We start from the raw sequence: 18,905 nt of genomic DNA on the forward strand, positions 1-18,905 counted from the left end.
AATTTTAATCCTATCCTCCAAGCACTGCAACCCCTCCCAGCTTGGTATCATCTGCAAACTTTATAAGTGTACTCTGAATGCCATTATCTAAATCAATGATGAAGATATTGAACAGAACCAGACCCAGAACTGATCCCTGCGGGACCCTACTTATTATGTCCTTCTAGCATGACTGTAAACCACTGATAACTACTCTCTGGGAATGGTTTTTCAACCAGTTATATGCGCCCTTGTAGTACCTCCATCTAAGTTGTATTTCCCTAGTTTGTTTATGAGAAGGTCATGCGAGATAGTATCAAGAGCTTTACTAAAGTCAAGATATACCATGTCTACCACTTCCTGCATCCACAAGGCTTATTATCCTGTCAAAGAAAGCTATCAGGTTGATTTGACATGATTTGTTCTTAACAAATCCATGCTGACTATTATTTATTACCTTATTGTCTTCTAGATGTTTGCAAATTGATTGCTTTATTATTTGCTCCACTATCTTTTGGAGGAGTATCCCTGGCTCACTATCTCTCTGACCCATTTGTCTGTGGTTGATGAAAACTGTTCCTCTAGGATATAGGGAATCCTGCCCCCTAGCTTCAGCTCTGGGCGGATGTCTACAAGATCTTTGTTAAAATAAATTTGGGGGGAGGGGAAAGGGCTGAGGTCCCTCCAGATTATCCCCTGGACCTCTATTCCACTGTTTCCTTTAGGGAATCTGTTGTACCTTTAGGGAATCTGTCGTACCATTCTCTGTGAGGATGAGGCATGAAAGTAGCATCTCTGTCAGAAGGCTGGTCTATACTCTCTCCAGTGGGCACTTAGTGGGGCAGGGAGAGACGGTTTGGTTTTTTGCCACATTGTCAGCAGCAGCTCCTCCAGCTTTTCTCCAAAAAGAAGGAAACCAGTAAACTTGGCCAAGCATAGGATCTGCTTAGCGTGATTGTTCTTCTTCTAGGGTTTGAGCCATAGCTGGCAGCTGGCTACATGGCCTTGGGTAGAGAACCTGATTGCATCTGTTTAAACATTAGGTACAAATGCTATTGCTAAGGAGACTTTTGTTAAAGTGGATCCAAAGTCAGGGTGATCTCTGTCCTTGAGGCTTGGAGCCCTTCCAGCCAGGAAAGGAGCTGCTCTTGCAAAGCAGGTAGCTGCCAGGGACACTCAGAGGGTGGCCTCCATCTTTCTATCCTTGGGATCCTTAGGGTAGAACTCCCTTCTGAGGGAATAACCATATCCCTGGTGAGGGATGCTACGGTGGCGCCAAGCTTCTCAGCAATAGACCCCCTTTGGTTTCTGAATGTTTAGAGAACCTGAAGTCACTCTTGTCAATGTGCGTGCCCTGACCCAGCTTGTTCCATTCATCCCAAATCACTTTATTAAAGGAGGAGTGAAGGAGGAGGTCTCACAGCCTCAGGGGATGAATCTGAGGGGAGGAATTTACTCTGAGGCTTACTCTCAGGAGCCCACTCAGGCTGGATTTGAATTGTGGAAACAACATTGTTGCACAACAGCTTGAAATTTCTCAGGTGGGGGAAAAAAAAAACTTTGCTGCATTCACACCCTTTTGGTTTGGATTCAGAACAAGACAGCTTACCTTCCTCAGTGGAGGAAGAGGAGGAGGAGGAGAGTCAGAGGACTCTGTCTCCTGGATTTTTGTGTGTGACTTTTCTTTCCCTTTTCGTAACCTTTTTAGGGTGCTCTGGGAGCATACATGGTCTGCTGCAGCTTTGGTAAGGCCTTTTACTGCTTGCCTTCCATAGGTTCTGCAGTACTCTTGACAGGTCTGTCTCAGTCTCCTTTCCTACTGGGTCCCATTCCTCCTGGGAGATGTCTGTGACCTACTGGTCGGCTTGAGAGGGAGCGGGGGGCTGATTAGAAGTCGTGCTTCTTTCCCGAGGGCTCTCAGGTCCCACTTTTAGACTTGGGGAGGGATTTGTGGCCCTCCAAGTCTCCCCTCTTTGTTCTGTTGGGGCCCCTGGGACTTGCCCCCTGAGTAGAGTGGTCAGAGAGGATCCTCCTCGCTTTCGGAGCCTCTTCCTGCTCTGCACCCAGGTTCCTAGTCCATTTGATTCCTGTTGGAGTTGTGGCTGCCTGGGTAGATGTAATGGGGTTTGCTCACCTCTCTGGCACCTCCTGCTGGAGGTCTTTGGAATTAGTGCTGCATGGTCGTGCACCCTTTTTGGGTGGTGCCTTGCTGCCATCACTCCCACTCTAGGACCCACATCTCTTCAAGGACCACAGCATCCCCTTCAGCGACACAGCCCTCTGGTCGTGCCGCACACTGTGCTCCCCCTTTCCGGGGGACCTGAAATCCACTGTTCAGCCACTTCCCTTAGTGGCAACTGCAGCAAATTGTCTGGCCACTTACTCGTGGCCCAGCATCCTCTTTGTCCTTGCCTCAGGGCCTCAGCCTGTAAACCCCAGCAGCCAGGCAGGAGCTGTTTCTTGCTCCCCCAGTCCCTGCTCGCAGCACTGCTCTGTCCAGGGTGCTGGCAGTTCTCTCAGCACCTCCAGAGACACAGTCCTTCCTCCCTGGATCCCAGCAGAGAATTGCCCTCATCTGCCCTGCAGCTCGCTTTTTATATGCGCCTACTTGGCCATGACTGGCTGCTCCCTTCAGCCCTCCTCTGATAGGCTGTACAGGAGGCAGCCACCGTAGGGCTCTATTAACCCCTTAGAGCCCAGTGTGGGGCAGGAACCCCACCACAGTGGGTAAGGGACCCCATTTGCCTGTCTGCCTCCTCGCCTCAGGACCTAACAGAGTCAGGGAGGGAAGGGGAGGCTGGAAGCAGGCAGCCTCACCTACAGAGTACTGCTTGGATTATACCCTGTGCTTTCTTGGCTATTCTGCCATGCCTGCAAGGGGCAGAGGAGCTGGCAGGGAGATAGTGCAGCAGAGCTCAGAGACAGTTAAACCCCCAAGTGGTTAACTGACCCAGGAAGGAGAGGAATCTTGGAGAGGGAGAACGCTGCTCCCCACTGCCCAAAAACTGGGCAGAAACAGCTCAAATTGCAAAGTACAGGCAGGAGCAACAGAAACTGCCCCAGTCTGGTGCAGTGGAGGCAGAGAATCTGGCAGCAAGCAGAAGCAGAGGAGGTATGGCCAGAGCGGGTGGAGTTGATCTGCCTCCACGAAGCTGCAAGAGTGGAGAGCAGCCTGGATGCCCAGAATTGTGGGAGACACTGGGCTGCAGAAAGCACTCCAGACAAGCCGCTTAACCACTGACTTGTACAGTGTGTGTGTTAGTGGTGAAAGGACTATTTCTACCATTAGGGTTACTATGGCAATGATTTCCACATACACTGGCATTTAAGTGGCAATCATGCAGCAGTTAACTTTGCTTGAAATAAGACCAGTTGAAATGGTAGATGTACTGCCTGTGCCCTGTGGGAGTACTTATATGGGTGGATATGAAGTATGTTACAGGCATGCGAGGCTACAGGGGAGCAGCCTGATAAATTTCTCTACTGTAAGCAAAGCCTGTCTTCAAATGGAGGCTCTTCCAAAGTTTTGCTCTGTCCTTGTGTCCCTTTCTTCTCCAGGTGCAGGAGAATGAAGCAAGACACTGCCAGATCTACGTATGTGTCATTTGAACCCCTTTCTTCTTTGGGACCAGAAAAATTAGTATCTGTATGATAGGAACTGGCACCAACAATGCAGTAGCATTAGGGGTTGCAACAATGTTGTAAGCGCTAGTGTAGATGGGCTCGGGCATTTTTATCACAATGCCACGAAAACCTTCCCTGAAAGGTGGTAAAAAAGTTCCCAATCCCAGTCTACAGTAGCAGCTTAGCATTAGTGCAGCAGCACTGTTACTGTAACACGTGTACTAAAGCATAGAGTGTAGTTGCACTCGGGTATTTTGAAGCTGTTTTTCAGCACCATTGCATCCGTTATCCATGGCGTAAGTTCTTGATCTACATTAGAACAGGCATTTTTATCCCGTGTCACAAGGGTAGCTATTTCCCTAGCGTAGACAAGGTCTTTGAAAGAGACAAGATGAGTCAGATAATCTCTTATTGGACCAACTTCTGGTGGTGAAAGAGAGAAGCTTTGAGGTTACACAGAGATCTTCTTCCTCCTGAGGAACAGCTCTGTCTAAGCTTGAAAGCTTGTCTCTCTCACCAAAAGAAGTTGGTCCAATAAGAGAGATTATCTTGTCCCCCTTGTGTCTCTAATGCTATGTCTACACAGCAACTAGACACCCTTGGCTGGCCCATGCCAGCCAACTCAGGCTTGCAGGGCACAGGCTTCGGGGCTGTTTCACTGCTGTGTGGACTGTGCTGTGTGGACTAGGACCCTGTGAGATGAGAGGGTCCCACAGCCCAAGCTCGAGCCCAAGCCCAGAAGTCTACACAGCAATGAAACATCTCCGCAGCCGGAGCCCTGCAATCCTGAGTCAGCTGGCATGAGCCAGCTGAGGGTGTCTAGTTGTTGTGTAGATATAGCCTAATATTCTGAGACCAACACAGCTACAACACAGCATATAAGGTCTCTTGAAAGCACTTTCGCTTCAAACCCTCCAGCAACGTCAGATGAATAGACCTTAACAATTCTGCAGAGTATTTTCATGGTTCTCCTAACTGGGAAAAGTCATATCCCATTAACATTTGGAGAAAAGCTGGAGAAACTGCTAGCTGACAATGTGGCAGAAACCAAACCGTGACAGGAATTTTCCTAACTACTCATATGACATAAGACCTAAAAGCTCTTCATTAGCCAGACATATTCACAATTATAAACACATAAGTAAAAAAGTCATTGGTACAATATATGTCGATTGCAGCTGTTAAGGTTCCTCCCCCACTCTGAACTATAGGGTACAGATGTGGGGACCTGCATGAAAACCTCCTAAGCTTACTTTTACCAGCTTAGGTTAAAACTTCCCCAAGGTACAAATTAATTTTATCCTTTGTCCTTGGAATAACCGCTGCCACCACCAAACTCTAACTGGGTTTACTAGGAAACGTAGTTTGGATACGTCTTTCCCCCCCAAATCCTCCCAACCCTTGCACCCCACTTCCTGGGAAATGTTTGGTAAAAATCCTCACCAATTTGCATAGGTGACCACAGACCCAAACCCTTGGATCTAAGAACAATGAAAAAGCATTCAGTTTTCTTACAAGAAGACTTTTAATAGAAATAGAAGTAAATAGGAGTAAAGGAATCACCCCTGTAAAATCAGGATGGTAGATACCTTACAGGGTAATTAGATTCAAAACATAGAGAATCCCTCTAGGCAAAACCTTAAGTTACAAAAAAGACACACAGACAGAAATAGTCATTCTATTCAGCACAATTCTTTTCTCAGCCATTTAAAGAAATCATAATCTAACACATAACTAGCTAGATTACTTACTAAAAGTTCTAAGACTCCATTCCTGTTCTATCCCCAGCAAAAGCAGCATACCAACAGACACACAGACCCTTTGTTTCTCTCCCTCCTCACAGCTTTTGAAAGTATCTTGTCTCCTCATTGGTCATTTTGGTCAAGTGCCAGCAAGGTTACCTTTAGCTTCTTAACCCTTTACAGGTGAGAGGAATTTTCCTCTGGCCAGGAGGGATTTTAACGGGGTTCACCCTTCCCTTTATATTTATGACAGCAGCCAAGAATAGACAGATTATTTATTGCCTGTCATGGATTGTATCACAAAATTTCATAAACTCGCTCAGAATTTAAATTAGACTCATAAAGCTAGTCCCTGGAAAATAAAGACACACTAATTTAGCATTTCAGCTGAATGGAATAAACAAACACTTTTTTATTTTTCAAAATGATAGCAAATCTGTTTTTAAAAGGGAGAAAGTTTCTAAGGATCTGAGGGTTGCAAATGGTGATTCCAATGAAATTCTTCCTTATCCCCATAAGGCCTTTAAGAAGTAGCTTCTTTATGGAGTTATACAATCCTCTACACTTTTTGGATTGGTGTGAATAGGAGTTTTATAGACTGTAGAGGAGGTAAAATATTTGGGAAGGAAACAAGGGGAACTTCAACACCCATTGGGATTGTCCTACACTAATGCTAATAAGAATACAAGGGCATTTAACTCCTTAACACCAGCAGAATTGGCATCTTCTACTATCAGTTTGTCTAGGTATTTATACTATGCTCCTCACCATGGCTGAAGTTTGAATGAGCATGTATCAGTGTAAATTTGATTCCTGACCCCAAAGAGTTAATCAAATTTGACAGCAATTTATACTGAATTTACAGGTGAGCTGAATGATTAATTATGTTGTGGCTGCTCTCCAAAATCTTGGTGCACTCTTGTTCTCTCACAACTTCATACATCAGCAATAGCCTAGCACACTTAGATAAGCACTAACATAACATACTTTGTGATGTACCTGTTTTATGCCCCCTCCCCCTTCTTCAATGGGTTTGAGAGGTCATTAGAGTTAGTGAATAGATATGGGCTGATGTTTTTTCCAGAATGCTGACAACAGCCAGCATGGCGGGCCAGGCTCATGGCCACACTGGTGCAAACTGGCCACATAACCAGCCAGTTTGGGCAGGGGAGAAATCCTCTTAAGTAGGGGAACCCTCTGGCTTTGCAGGCCCAGACAGCCTGCAAACTGGCCAAGATACTGTCCAGAGGTGAGTGGCAAAGATGCTAGTAAGGTTTTATTCTGGCACCAAGTGTAGCAGATATGGCCAGGCAAGAAGCAGGTGGGGCTAAAATGTCATTTTAGCCTACAGGTCCCCTGGAGTGGCTCCTCTCTCTTACACCAGGTTGTTGCCTGTTGGTCCCAGAATTTGGAATCTGCAAAGATGGCTTAATACCACCTTTGCCTCTTCACTGCTGGCCAGTATCTTGACCAATTTGCAGGCTGCCTGGGCCTCTCTCTCCAGCTGATCTGGACTGGAAAATGCAAGTGGGTATCTTTCAGTGATGGGGTGAGACTGGGGCAGAAATGAGAGCAGGCTGGTGTGGGGGTGATTATGGTGGATTGGGAGAAGCTACCAGAGAATATGGCTGATTACAGGACCCCCCAGCCCCCATGGGTGAGAGTGTTTGGCCATCATTTGTTACCAAAGCTTGCAACACAGAGATCTGCTTAGATTCATGCAGCACAGTCTACATACTTTAACAGGCATTTGGTTGTGTGGGGTTTCTGTTGCAAATCTGAAGAAGAGTTTGTTCAGTTTTCTGGGTGTCTGGCTGTTTTATGTTGTCTGGGATTTGCTTTTGTTGCATTGTGTTTTATTGCTCTGGATTGTAATTTTAAAGGGAGACTGATATTGGTGTGTATTATTTACACTGAAAATAAATAAATATTGATTCTTTTAAGTAGTGGGGGTGTAGAATTGTGGAAGACTAAGTGAACTGACCCATGTTACCTTCATCGTATTTGCCATTTTCCTGTTAAAATTTCCTCCTTTGAAATACAAGTGAAGAGGCCAGATGTATACAGTGGGAGGTTTTCCAGATTCATTTTTTAAGAAGTGAGGTGCAGCCACAGAGCCGTGTCCTTTCCCCACAGATAAGATCAGCATCATCACTGAACGCATACTCCAACCATAGACTAAAATACACTAAATAGAAAGAGCTGGTTGTTCTGGCCGCAGCAACTTCTAATCCCACAATATTTTAAAGAATGGTCTGATACTTGACACCTCCAGGCCTTTTATTTCAAAACAACTGTTCCAGCAATACAGACTTGATTGAATTTGGCTGGCTATTGCCACACACAGGAATGCACTGACGAACAATGTTAAGCAACATGCCAAGAACGATATACGTACAATCATCTTCCTGTACGTCATATGTAACGCTGACACCTGTCTCTAAGATGGCAAAATGATGGGACCACATGCCTAACGGTTGTGGCAGCTCATATGTACTGTCAGTTGACCGAAGTAGAACCCTTTTCTAAACCTTTAATGTCCAATTGTGCATGTCTCCTCAAATGTTTTGCCCAGCTCTATTAAAACAAGTTCAAAGTTATCAGATTGGAAGCAGATTGAGCAGTGAAGCATTTTGGCCTCTACTCTACATTATCTGTGTTGATATGACTATGAGATCCCATTAACTAGGTACAGATGTTATATAGTTCATACATTACGTGGCCTTAAAATAAACTAAGTTTGGCAATCCCCTCCATGTAATATTTGAATGAATTTCCACATTATAGGCTTCAACTTTACCGTAAACTGACTTAACAATTGGTTCCAGTGTAAAAACAAAACCAGACAAAGAGACACATTTGATTCCAGTTTGGATAACAGGGAAATACTGTGAGAACAGCCACTGATTTCTCTATAACCAGAAGTGAAAAGTCACGTTCCTGCACATGTCATGGTGGTGCCAGCAGAAACTCACCAGCCCCTCCCCGTATGTCTACAGAGGCTCAATGGCCCGTAGTGGGAGTAGCTCTTCCTGGTAGCTGCTGAGAAAAGCTGATTGGTGATGAGGATGAATGGGGAAGAGTGGCCGCATGTATTTTGGTGAGGTTGAGAGCAAAGTTTATGTGTTTTTGTATATTTTGTTTCCCTCAGACCTAGAAGCAGGGAAACAAAAGGGCAAAGGAGATTATAATTATTTTTAAATTTTGTCTGTCACAAGTAAGTAGTGGCATCTGAAAGTATGAAATATTCCAAGCTCCTGTAGGGTGAAAATACTAAATCAAAACCAAAGGTGGTTTTGATTTTGTCCTTGGCAAACCAAAAGGTGAGTTTGCCAGAAGCAAACCCAAAACAGGGCTGACCGAGTCTGTCCGTCTCTCTAATAAGTAGATGACATATGTTCCTCAACTGTTGTTTAAGCATGATGGTTGACTATATTAAGGGAAAAACACTCTGAGAATAAAATATTATAACAGCTGTGTAAACCACTATGACTATAGATGGATCAACATTTCTAAAACTCCATTTAAAAAGCTGAAAAAAATGCTTAAATTTAACTTCGTATGGTGAACCCCCACCCCCGCCCCCGTTTTTTGTTAAATAGCTATTTACATAGTTGACATTAATCAGCTCCAAAAAGGAGCAATCATAGTCATTGGGCCAATAATAATTATTTTTAAGTCTTTTTGAAATAGCCTTAATGGTTTCAAAAGAACCAGTAAGTTCTGTTAGGTCAATAATACAGGTTTTAACAATACATTTTTAAACAAACAGTTTGTGATCTATTTTGTCAATATATATTTCCATGAAAGGCTTGTAATCATTAATATAAAAGCAGTTTAAAACAAACCAACATGCCCCAAAGGATCTTACCAATAGGATTAAGTAAACTAAAGCTGTGACACAAGAAAAAAATAAATGTCTGTTCTCTGTTTTTTTATTATGTGCCTATGTTTTGAACCTGCAGACATCTCAGTAATGAGATGCACTCATCCTTAATATCACTTAGCTGTGGGTTGTGTGCGTATTTATAAAAATAGATTAGTTGTAACATTAATGTTAATGAGAAACTTGCTCATTTACAAGTGCATAGTAATGTCCTTCCTTTGCCAGCAACTGGCTGTGAGTCCCTTGTTCCACTACTTTTCCATTATGAATCACTGCTATGACATCAGCGTTCTGGACAGTCGTCAAGCGGTGAGCAATAATAATGCAGGTTCGACCCTTCCTGGCATTGTCCAAGGCTTTCTGGACAATCTGCAGACAGATGCAGTGAAAAAACTTGTTATTTCCTGGAGAATCTTCCCTTTCACAGGTTACACCTTTGCCTTTATAGTTCATGTTAGAACTTGGGTGTTCCTCACTGGGGTTTAGGAGTCAGTACTTCCGATGCATGAAGGAGGCCTCAAACACAGGGGCCTGATATTACAACCTTTATTTGTGTGAGTAATTCCACTGAAGTCACTGAGACTACTCTCATGAACAAGGGCTAGCAGAATGAGGTCCATAAGGAACTAGTTTGGACCAACATAAAACTTAGATTTACCATGCAACACAACTAATTTGCAGAGGTGTAATGAACTGTCTGTGATATTGGCTGCTTACCAAATGTGTGTGTTATATTTGACATTGCATGCTGTCTGTTAGTTTCTCTAAATTCGGCATGTAGTTGGAAACAACCTCTGTCCTCCCCCGGATATGCACTTGTCAGTCAGACATGCACAGTACTGAGATCATTTTGCAGAAAGCAGACCAGCCAAATACACAGACATGAATAAAACTTGCACGTTCACCGATAGCACCAGCAATGCCAGACACTTCTTGTTGCCCATAAAAATCCAAAATTCAGGATCCCGACATCTGCCTCACAACTGGATGGTATTTTGCATGGTTGCATTTTTCACTTCTACTGCATCCCTATCCAAATGAACAGTTTATTTGTCCCTGTGGAGTCTCCCTCCTCTCCTGGAGATGGTGGATGCAGTGAGGAAGCTCAGCCAGCTGAGCAGCAGAGGATAGCTTAATTACTCTCTCTTCACTGCACAGCATCTCCTGAGCGGTAGGAGGTGTTGCTGAAACCTTTTTTCCAAGCCAGCTGCTCCTGCATGTCACCTCTTACCCGCTGAATGCAGGTGGATCAAAGGACTGGGACGACGACAGAGGCAGGACAACATTAAACTTCATTGTTCCATTCTGTTCTGACAGCCAGCAATTCTACTGGCAGAGTGGATCCCTCTCGGTCTCTGTAGCAACACCTGTTCACCCAGACAGAGCAGGAAATAGTGCAGAAAGAGACCCCCGTTGCTGCTAGTGCTGCTGGCTGAAGGGAAGAGGAAGGAACTGGTGATTTGCCTTACAAGGCCTCCTCTAGAAGATCACAGTCTATTGTTTGAAGCCACCTGTCTCACAGACTCAGAGTTGCTAATTATGAATGGGATTTTCCAAAGTGCTCAGCATTGGCCTAACTGTGAACGCATTAGAAGTCCCATTGACTTCATAACTGACTTTAATGGAACTGAGGCAGGCCACAATTGAGCAGTTCTGAAAATCCCACTTTGTCTCCAGTCCCAAGTGTTGCTGAACACCATCAACTCCCAATTTAGACACCAGGAGCTGAGGGCACTCTACAAAAAGCAGGCCATAGACAGAGAGCGAGCCAAGGATTGTTGTGTGGAACTTCCAAAATTGTATTGTAGACGGAGCGTCTGTGTTCATGCATTGAAGCTTTCGAACCCCATAATTTTGTGTGTATTACAAATGGTATAATGCATATTACTAACCTTTTCACTTTCCGTGTCAAGAGCAGATGTGGCTTCATCTAGAAGCAGAACTGCTGGGTTACGAACTAGAGCACGAGCAATTGCTATTCTTTGTTTCTGACCTCCAGAAAGTTGTGCTCCTTTGTCACCCACTTGGGTATTATACTTCTGTATAAGTAAGTATTCGTTATGAAGGAAAGTTAGAAACAGGAAGTTACATTCTCTGCTATTAAATATATACTATATTAAGCATTTCCACCTTGAAAGAAAAAAGAATAATGTAATTGTTTTTAATAATTAAAATTTTATAAGATTTTAGTAACTGTTTGAATCAAAATGCATCTCTACAGTTATACATATTGATAACTGCTCTGTAATGAAAATTCATCGCAGCATTAGAAAAAGACTAACTCCCAAGTGATGCAACCACTGATGTGTCTAGTCAAACACACCTGTATTTATACATATAGATCTCAAGAGACATTTATAATTTCAAGGCCCTAAAGACCCACACTCAGAAGGTGATCCTTTATTTCTTACACATCCAAAACTTTCTTCCATGTACATTTTCAAAAACTAGGTGGTAATGAAAAATAAATATTGTTTTTTTAAATTTTCAATTGTCATTTTCAATTCTATGTAACTTTACAGTACGCCTGATTTCTTTGGGCTTTTCCAAGGTCTTTCTCCACTTTGAGAACTAAGTCCATGGCAAACATGAAGGTTAAGATGTACTTGAAACATTTTACCTTTCAGATAAGACTAAAACTAGAGAAAGTTTCAGCCAAAAACGGAAAAAGAATTGGCAAAGTTTATGAGGAAATGAAAATAAAGGTTTAGAATCAAATGTCTCTTTTATAGTTGTTATATAACATCACTGTGATAGAGGAAAACAAGAAAACTGGAGCTCGGATTTTGCATTTGAATTAGCTAATTATGACTGTGAATGTGTTAAAACATATTGCAAGTTACATTTTTAAACATCAGCTTCCTATTTTCCTCTCTGAGAATTGACACACAAGAAAATAAGCTTTTTTTAAAAAACAAAAAAGCATATTGTTTTGCATTAATGGGAGTTGCTTAGATAGGTCCCAGTGAATATTTACCCCACACTGAGAATGGAAAGACATTTTCATTTACCTCTGGAAGATTTTCTATGAAGGTGTGAATATTTGCTGCTTTAGCTGCCTCTTCAATCTCCTCCTGACTAACAACCCTACTGTTGTCTCCGTACTGGATATTTTCAGCAATGCTGCAGTCAAACAAAATAGGCTGCTGTGACACAATACCCAATTTGGACCTTAACCAATGCAAATGCAAAGACTTGATATCGAATCCATCTGCAAACTAGAAACAGAAAAAGGGAAAAATAATTCCCTGCAGAATGCAATACTCCTCCTGAGGCATACAATGTAAATGTGAAACACGAATCTGTAAAAATCCTCTGACCTGTGTTAGAGTTACAGTAAAAGTAAGGTGGTTGGTGAACCACTTCTGATTTAATAATAGATGACCAGATCTTTCATCCAAAATTGAACTGAACCAAAAAAAAAACTCTTCGAAAATTCAAGAGAAGCTCAGATAACCTTTTCCTCTGAGAATTATTTTTTGTGCATGTCTAGCTCTGCTAGCTTCTGTAATAGATGTGGAATTGCCAATCTATAACGAGATGTGCCCACAGAATTTCCATCTTTACTGATGATGGCAGGTACCAGGGATCTCATGAGAAAGTCTGTTCATGAGCTTCTTAGATCTAGATGGTTGAAGAGCTCCGATAAGAATCCAAATCTTTGGGCATTTATTCAAACATCCTTTGACTCACCCATCTCTAGGCTATTCTTTTTGGAGCTCCCATCATCATTAATAGGCCTTGCATCGAAAGTCTCACCAAGTGATGAATTAGACGTCAAACTGTGTCACGCTAACATGAGTACAGGACTAGTGACAAGGGTTACATTATGGGAAGTATATTCTAATGCCCCCTACAATATATCAAGTAAATCAACAAAGAGATGCAATCTAGTGATCTAAAGTCAGGATGGGGAGTCAGAAGATCCAGAGTTCTATTCCTGGTTCTACCTTAAGCAAGTCCCAAGTCTTCTCTGCAGAACCGGGACCTGTGACACTTATCCACCTCAAGAGGGCAGTTGTGCGGATGTTTTAATGTTTGTGAAATAGTTTGAAGAACAGTTCTATAAGCTCTAAGTGTTAATAGCTGCACAAATCTCTTCTTACCACTTGTCCTGCCATAGGGTCATAAAATCTCTCCAGTAGCTGAATGGATGTGCTTTTGCCACAACCACTGCTCCCCACCAAGGCTAGCGTCTGTCCTTTATTAACCTTCAGGCTGAATCCTTGCAAAACTTGAGCTTCTGGTCTTGTAGGGTATACAAAATGGATATCCCTGAATTCAATGTTGCCATCAAACTGACTCTGGAAACGGTAGAAAATACAAATGTATGACAGAAGACTGTCTATCTTGTACAGAAGCATCAAATACAACTCAGTATGGTCATTTAAATGAAGGTGTTGACAAGTCAATTGGAAATGGTATGGCATTTTCAAACCCAGAGCATTTTTATCAGTTTATTATTGCTTAAATATGCAATGACATTGGGTTGGTATCTTCTGTTTACAGGACCTCCTTCTTGAGGGGTTCTTTTCTGCATCTCTTTCTCATTTCTATCATTCCTTTTCAGCCTGGTTCACGAGAGCTATCATTACTTTAGGTAAGTAAACAACCCTAATACCTCTCTTTTATGTCAGCAATGCATATAATCCAGACACTATCATTGTGTGTGGAAAACATAGTTCCTGCCCTTGGGAGTTCACTCTCTAAATAATGTAATTTAAACACACAGTACACAGGATGAACATCAGATCTCAGATTGGGTTAAACATTTTTACTTTGATGGATTATTCATAGTTTTCAAGGACAACTATGTTTTAAGTGGTGGTTTGAATAAGGAAAGGGTAGTTGATTGGCTCTTTTATGTAGGAAGGGAGCTCTGAGTATAAGAGGTAGCAAGGAAGAAGACTTGAAGACAATGGTGAATGAAGGAGGAGATGTTAGGAGAGACTGTGGGAGCCTCGTCTGATGCCTTGGGGGTGGCACAGCTCCAGGACCACAATACCAGCACTGTAAGTACAATGGACTGTCACAGCACCTAGACAAGTGGACTTTCAAGGTTTAAACTCTTTGGGCCAAATCTTAGCTTCACTGAAGTCAAAGGCAGCTGCTTCACTGGCATCAAGATTTGGCCTAGAGTGGTTGCACTTTCAATTAACGTCTTTATTTGCAAGAAGATATTTCCCCTGGACCACTAGTTGTCTGGGCAGGTGGAGCTGACTCAGGAAAGTAGTCAAGCATGTGTGACTTAAAGTTGTGCACATGAGTTACTGGCATGCTTACAGTATGTGCCCGAGTCCTTTTCTGAATCAAGGCCACTATCCAAAAGCTAGAATTCGAAAGCAATTTCAAGTTTCTGAAAGGCTGGTTCTGCCTGTAAAAGCATTTATGGTCTCTCAGTGCTTTCCGTATGAAATGTGTTCAGTTTATAAATACAAAGATGAGTTTCTGTCAACTCTGGGCTTTGAGAGACAAGCTGAGTTCTTTCCATCTCACATATAATCACCAGGAACGAAAGGTTCTGCAGGCCAAGTTACGTCCTCAGTAATACTTGTGCAACCCCTTTGACTTAAATGAGGTTACACAAAAGTTGTATGCAGTGTTGTTTAGCCGTGTTGGTCCCAGGTTATTAGAGAGTCAACGTGGGTGAAGTAATCGCTTTTATGGGACCAACTTGTGTTGGTGAGAGAGACAAGCTTTCACAGAACTGAAGAAGAGCTCTGTCCAAGCTCAACAGCTTGTCTCTCTCACCGACATAATTTGGTCCAAGGAAAGATATTAACACACCCACCTTGACTCTCTTTTACACAGATGTAACTGACTGGAACTTAGCAAACAAGTCTGCGGACGATGCACAAGAAGGAACAGAATCTAACTCACTCTCCGACTCAGCTGCATAGTAGACAGGAGTAAAAAGCAGTGAAAACATACTTGTATTGCTCAAGCAGAGCAGACAGAACTCTGGGCTTGTCTTCACTCCTGGGGAGACTGACACTGCTGCAATTGATTCAGTGGGTGTCGATGGCAGAGCGCTCTCTGATCGACTCCGGTACTCCACCGGAACAAGAAGAGTAAGGTGAGTCAATGGGAGAGCGTCTCCCATCAATGCAGAACAGTGAAGACACCGCGGTAAGTTAAGCTAAGTTACATTGAACCCAGTTACATTATTCACGTAGCTAGAGTAGCGTAACTTAGGTCGACTTACCCCGGTACTGTAGACAAGGCCTCAGAATAGCCCCAACGGAGAGAACAGGTGAATGAAATGTCATTCTTCCAGTCACTTTTCAGACTAGAACTGCACTTAAAAGTATTCTGTTAATTTCTCAAGCAAAAAGGTATTAAATGGCACTGAGCAAATATAAAATTAAGTTATTGCTATTAAATTTTACCTTACCTGTCTGGTCCTGTCTTCTGTGACATCGCAAAAGGCAATTTAACAAGATTAATACAATTAAGGACAATACAGTACCACCAGGTTTGTTAGTTTCAAGGACTTTCTAAATGGCCTTACCAGTTTTGTCCCCTCTTCACTATAGCTGTCAATTAAGGGTTTCTGATCCAAAAGCTGAAAGATTTGTTGGGCAGAAACTTTAGCTTTGCCAAAATCTGGTGCCAAAGAAATGGACTGCCCAACATTCAAAGCAGCATATAGAATTGAAAAAAAGGCTCTGAAAACCAAAACACAAAACATCTTTCAGTTCATCTAAAGAGATACTTTTTTATTATTGTTCATAAATTACGAATGTTGTTTTTGTTATTTAAAACAAACAGACTTAACACTATCTCTAAATCCAAGAACTTTATGGCTTAGAAAAATTACACACACAGGATTAGAAACAGATTACAGCTACAAATATTTTTTTAATGGGTGGCTAATGGTATGTAATTTCTCCACGCAGAGGCATTTCACAAAGCCCATTGTCTGCAATGAAGTGTCAGCAGTAAAAGTTTCTCCATAGTAAATAAACTGAGCCTGGCTCTATACATGCCAACACAACTGCTCCCATGCTTCCTCTCCAAGAAATAACCCTTCTGCCTGAATTGAACTCCTGACCAGATTCTAAACTGTAGGACCTTTTGCACCATTGCCTCAGTAATTAGACTTATATACAATTAACATGTGTTGAAATCACTGTCTTTGGACTCATGTGTACTCACATAAATACATTTTCAAAGTTTGTATAACAATTAGCAATGAGCCAGGCGGCGAACCTGAAGACTGCTGCATCAAGAAAGTAGAGTGTACACTGGGCTATTCCATAGGTAAATCCATATATGGGGGCTTTTGTTAGAGAGTCCCTGATAAAAGAAAAGATTTATGTTAAAGGAAAAAATGGTCAAGAAATGCCAAGAGCAGAGACCGGCTGGGAGAAGGTCAGACCTTTGGATTAGGGGTGGCAAACCCTATACCTCACTCACTCAAATAATAATGAATAAAGCTGCATGCTAGGGGCTCCATGAAGGTGCCTCTGGAGAGAGCTTATGGCAAATGAGATCTCTTCATTACAACTAGCTGTTTGTTGGATAGGACCTTAGGATAAAATTACCTTTAATAGGCAAAAACTTTTAACACTTGAATGTTGGTTTTCAGAAGAAATGTTTATGGATGGCCAAAGCAATCTGATACAAAGCAAACTGATAATTTCGATAAGTCTCTTATGATCTTTGAATGCTTGAATTTTTGGACAATTTGGATAAATGAAGTGGTCACCATAGAAAAGTCAATGTTTACAACACAGCATAACTGAAGCACTGCAGATATTGCCTGTTCTGAGTACGGGGGAGGAGGGGGGGAGAGGGAGGAAGGGGAGTAGCAATTCAGACCCCACTGTGCAGTGGTGACCAATGTTGTTATGTGGGATGGTAAAACTGGTTTACCTTAATTACGTGCAGACCTTGCTGTGACAAAGAAACTGGTACTAGTTCTGACAATGCAATTTCTGCACATTTGAAATTTTCCATTCGGAAAAAAAGAACAAAATATTTTATTCTGGGTTGGTTTGACCTGAATTGAAATACTTCTGCTTTGCACCCATAGCCATGTGACTCCGATAAAGCATTATGCCACTCAGTCAGAGGGGAGACCACACTGCATCATGGGAGATGTAGTCCAAGCAGGGAGCCTGGCCCATAAGAGAGACAATGTTCCAAAACAGGGAAATGTAGTTTGATGTTGAACTAGATAGAAACAAAAAGTTTCAGGTCAGTTAAAGAAAAGAAAAAAAAATTAAATATTTCAATTATTTGGGAATATAAAAATATTTTGTTTGGAGAGAAAATGCAAAAATGGAATGGATTTGCCATTTCTAAATTCATAGAATCTCAGGGTGGAAGGAACCTCAGGAAATCATCTAGTCCAGGGGTCTCAAACGTGCGGCCTGCACGCAGCCTGTGGGGTTATTTTCTGCGGCCCGCCAGCTCCCCGTGGCACCCTGCCCCCCTAGCATTTACTGAGAGCGGGTCCGGCCTGCCGTGCACCGGGGGCAAGGGCAGGCTCCCTGCCTGCCTGCCCTGCCCCCGCACTGCTCCAGGACCTTGGGCGGGGAAGGGAGGGAAGGGAGGACGGTGCACAGGGGTCTGTGTATTGCCCTGGCCGCGCCTCCAGGTACCTCCCTTGAAGCTCCCATTGGCTGCGGTTCCCCGATCCCAACCAGTGGGCGCTTCGGGGGAGGTACCTGGAGGAGCGGCCAGGGCAACACACAGACCCTTGTGCACCCGCCAGGTCCCGGCTGCTTCCTGGAGCAGAGCGGTGCAGGGGCAGGGCAGGGCAGGCAGGCTTCCCTGCCGGACCCACCCCCCGAATCCCTTGCCCTGAGACCCATGCTGCACCCTGCACCCCTACTGCACCCCAACCCCCTGCCCTGAGCCCCCGCTGCACCCTGCACCTCTCCTGCACCCCCTGGGGGCGAGGGGGGGGGGAGTTGAGGTGGGGCAGGGAAGGGGCAGACCCAGGGCAGCAGGGGAGGGGGCTGTTCAGTGGTGCAGCCCTCAGCCCAATGTAGTAGCTCTCATGTGGCCCTCGTAGTCATCTGAGTTTGAGATCCCTGATCTAGTCCAACCCCCTGCTCAAAGCAGGACCGATCCCCAATTTTTGCCCCAGATCCCTAAATGGCCCCCTCAAGGATTGAACTCACAACCCTGGGTTTAGCAGGCCAATGCTCAAACCACTGAGCTATTCCTCCCCCAAATTGACATTTTTCTAAAAAGTTTTCTTTCCGAGAAAAAATTTGATATATTTTCACTTTTTGTCCCAATTCAGAGCAAAACAGAGTTTGAAATACTAGAATTTCCCACAGGATGGAAATTCAGATTTTCACTTATCTCTAGTGCTCATATATTTTTAAAATGTTTTCCAAAATAGTTTCTCCATAAATCATAATATTGTAATACAATGACCTGCCAGGACCAGAGACAAGCGCTAAAGCTGAGAATCCCATTTCTCCAATGAAATATAGATTTTTTTCTCATACTGATGGTTTATAGAATATTGAATCATAAAACTGTCATTGGCAGGGGACTATCATTTTCAATCCCTGCTTTTACTTAAAACATACTGTATTTAAGAGGAAAGAAACAAAATGGATGGTAGATCATTTCATTTAAATAAAATGGAGGCTATGAAAATGTCTGACATATTTGGATATTAAAAATTAGCCCCTATAGTGATTAGCTTG

The 18,905-nt window shown here is 43.1% G+C and overlaps 1 protein-coding gene across 5 annotated transcripts in view; it reads right to left on the minus strand.

Moving 5' to 3' along the window:
- Nucleotides 1–5,181: 5,181 nt before the first annotated feature.
- The window catches only part of LOC125631513 (ATP-dependent translocase ABCB1-like), a 61,521-nt gene continuing 47,797 nt past the window's right edge, over nt 5,182–18,905 (minus strand). Inside the window, exons 24-29 of one of the 5 annotated variants that reach the window (XM_075125802.1) lie at nt 16,390–16,530; nt 15,743–15,899; nt 13,338–13,535; nt 12,243–12,449; nt 11,124–11,270; nt 5,182–8,498 (exon numbers count right to left, since the gene is read on the minus strand). In XM_075125802.1, the coding sequence (XP_074981903.1) occupies nt 8,493–8,498; nt 11,124–11,270; nt 12,243–12,449; nt 13,338–13,535; nt 15,743–15,899; nt 16,390–16,530 (856 nt within the window). In that variant the 3' untranslated portion in view covers nt 5,182–8,492. Of the gene's footprint in view, nt 8,499–8,925; nt 9,601–10,463; nt 10,664–11,123; nt 11,271–12,242; nt 12,450–13,337; nt 13,536–15,162; nt 15,900–16,389; nt 16,531–18,905 lie in introns of those variants that run through there. The other 4 variants (XM_075125800.1, XM_075125801.1, XM_075125803.1 and 1 more) reach the window with 4 other exon arrangements.

Source organism: Caretta caretta, chromosome 2 (assembly GCF_965140235.1).
Source record: "Caretta caretta isolate rCarCar2 chromosome 2, rCarCar1.hap1, whole genome shotgun sequence".
NCBI lineage: Eukaryota > Metazoa > Chordata > Testudines > Cheloniidae > Caretta > Caretta caretta.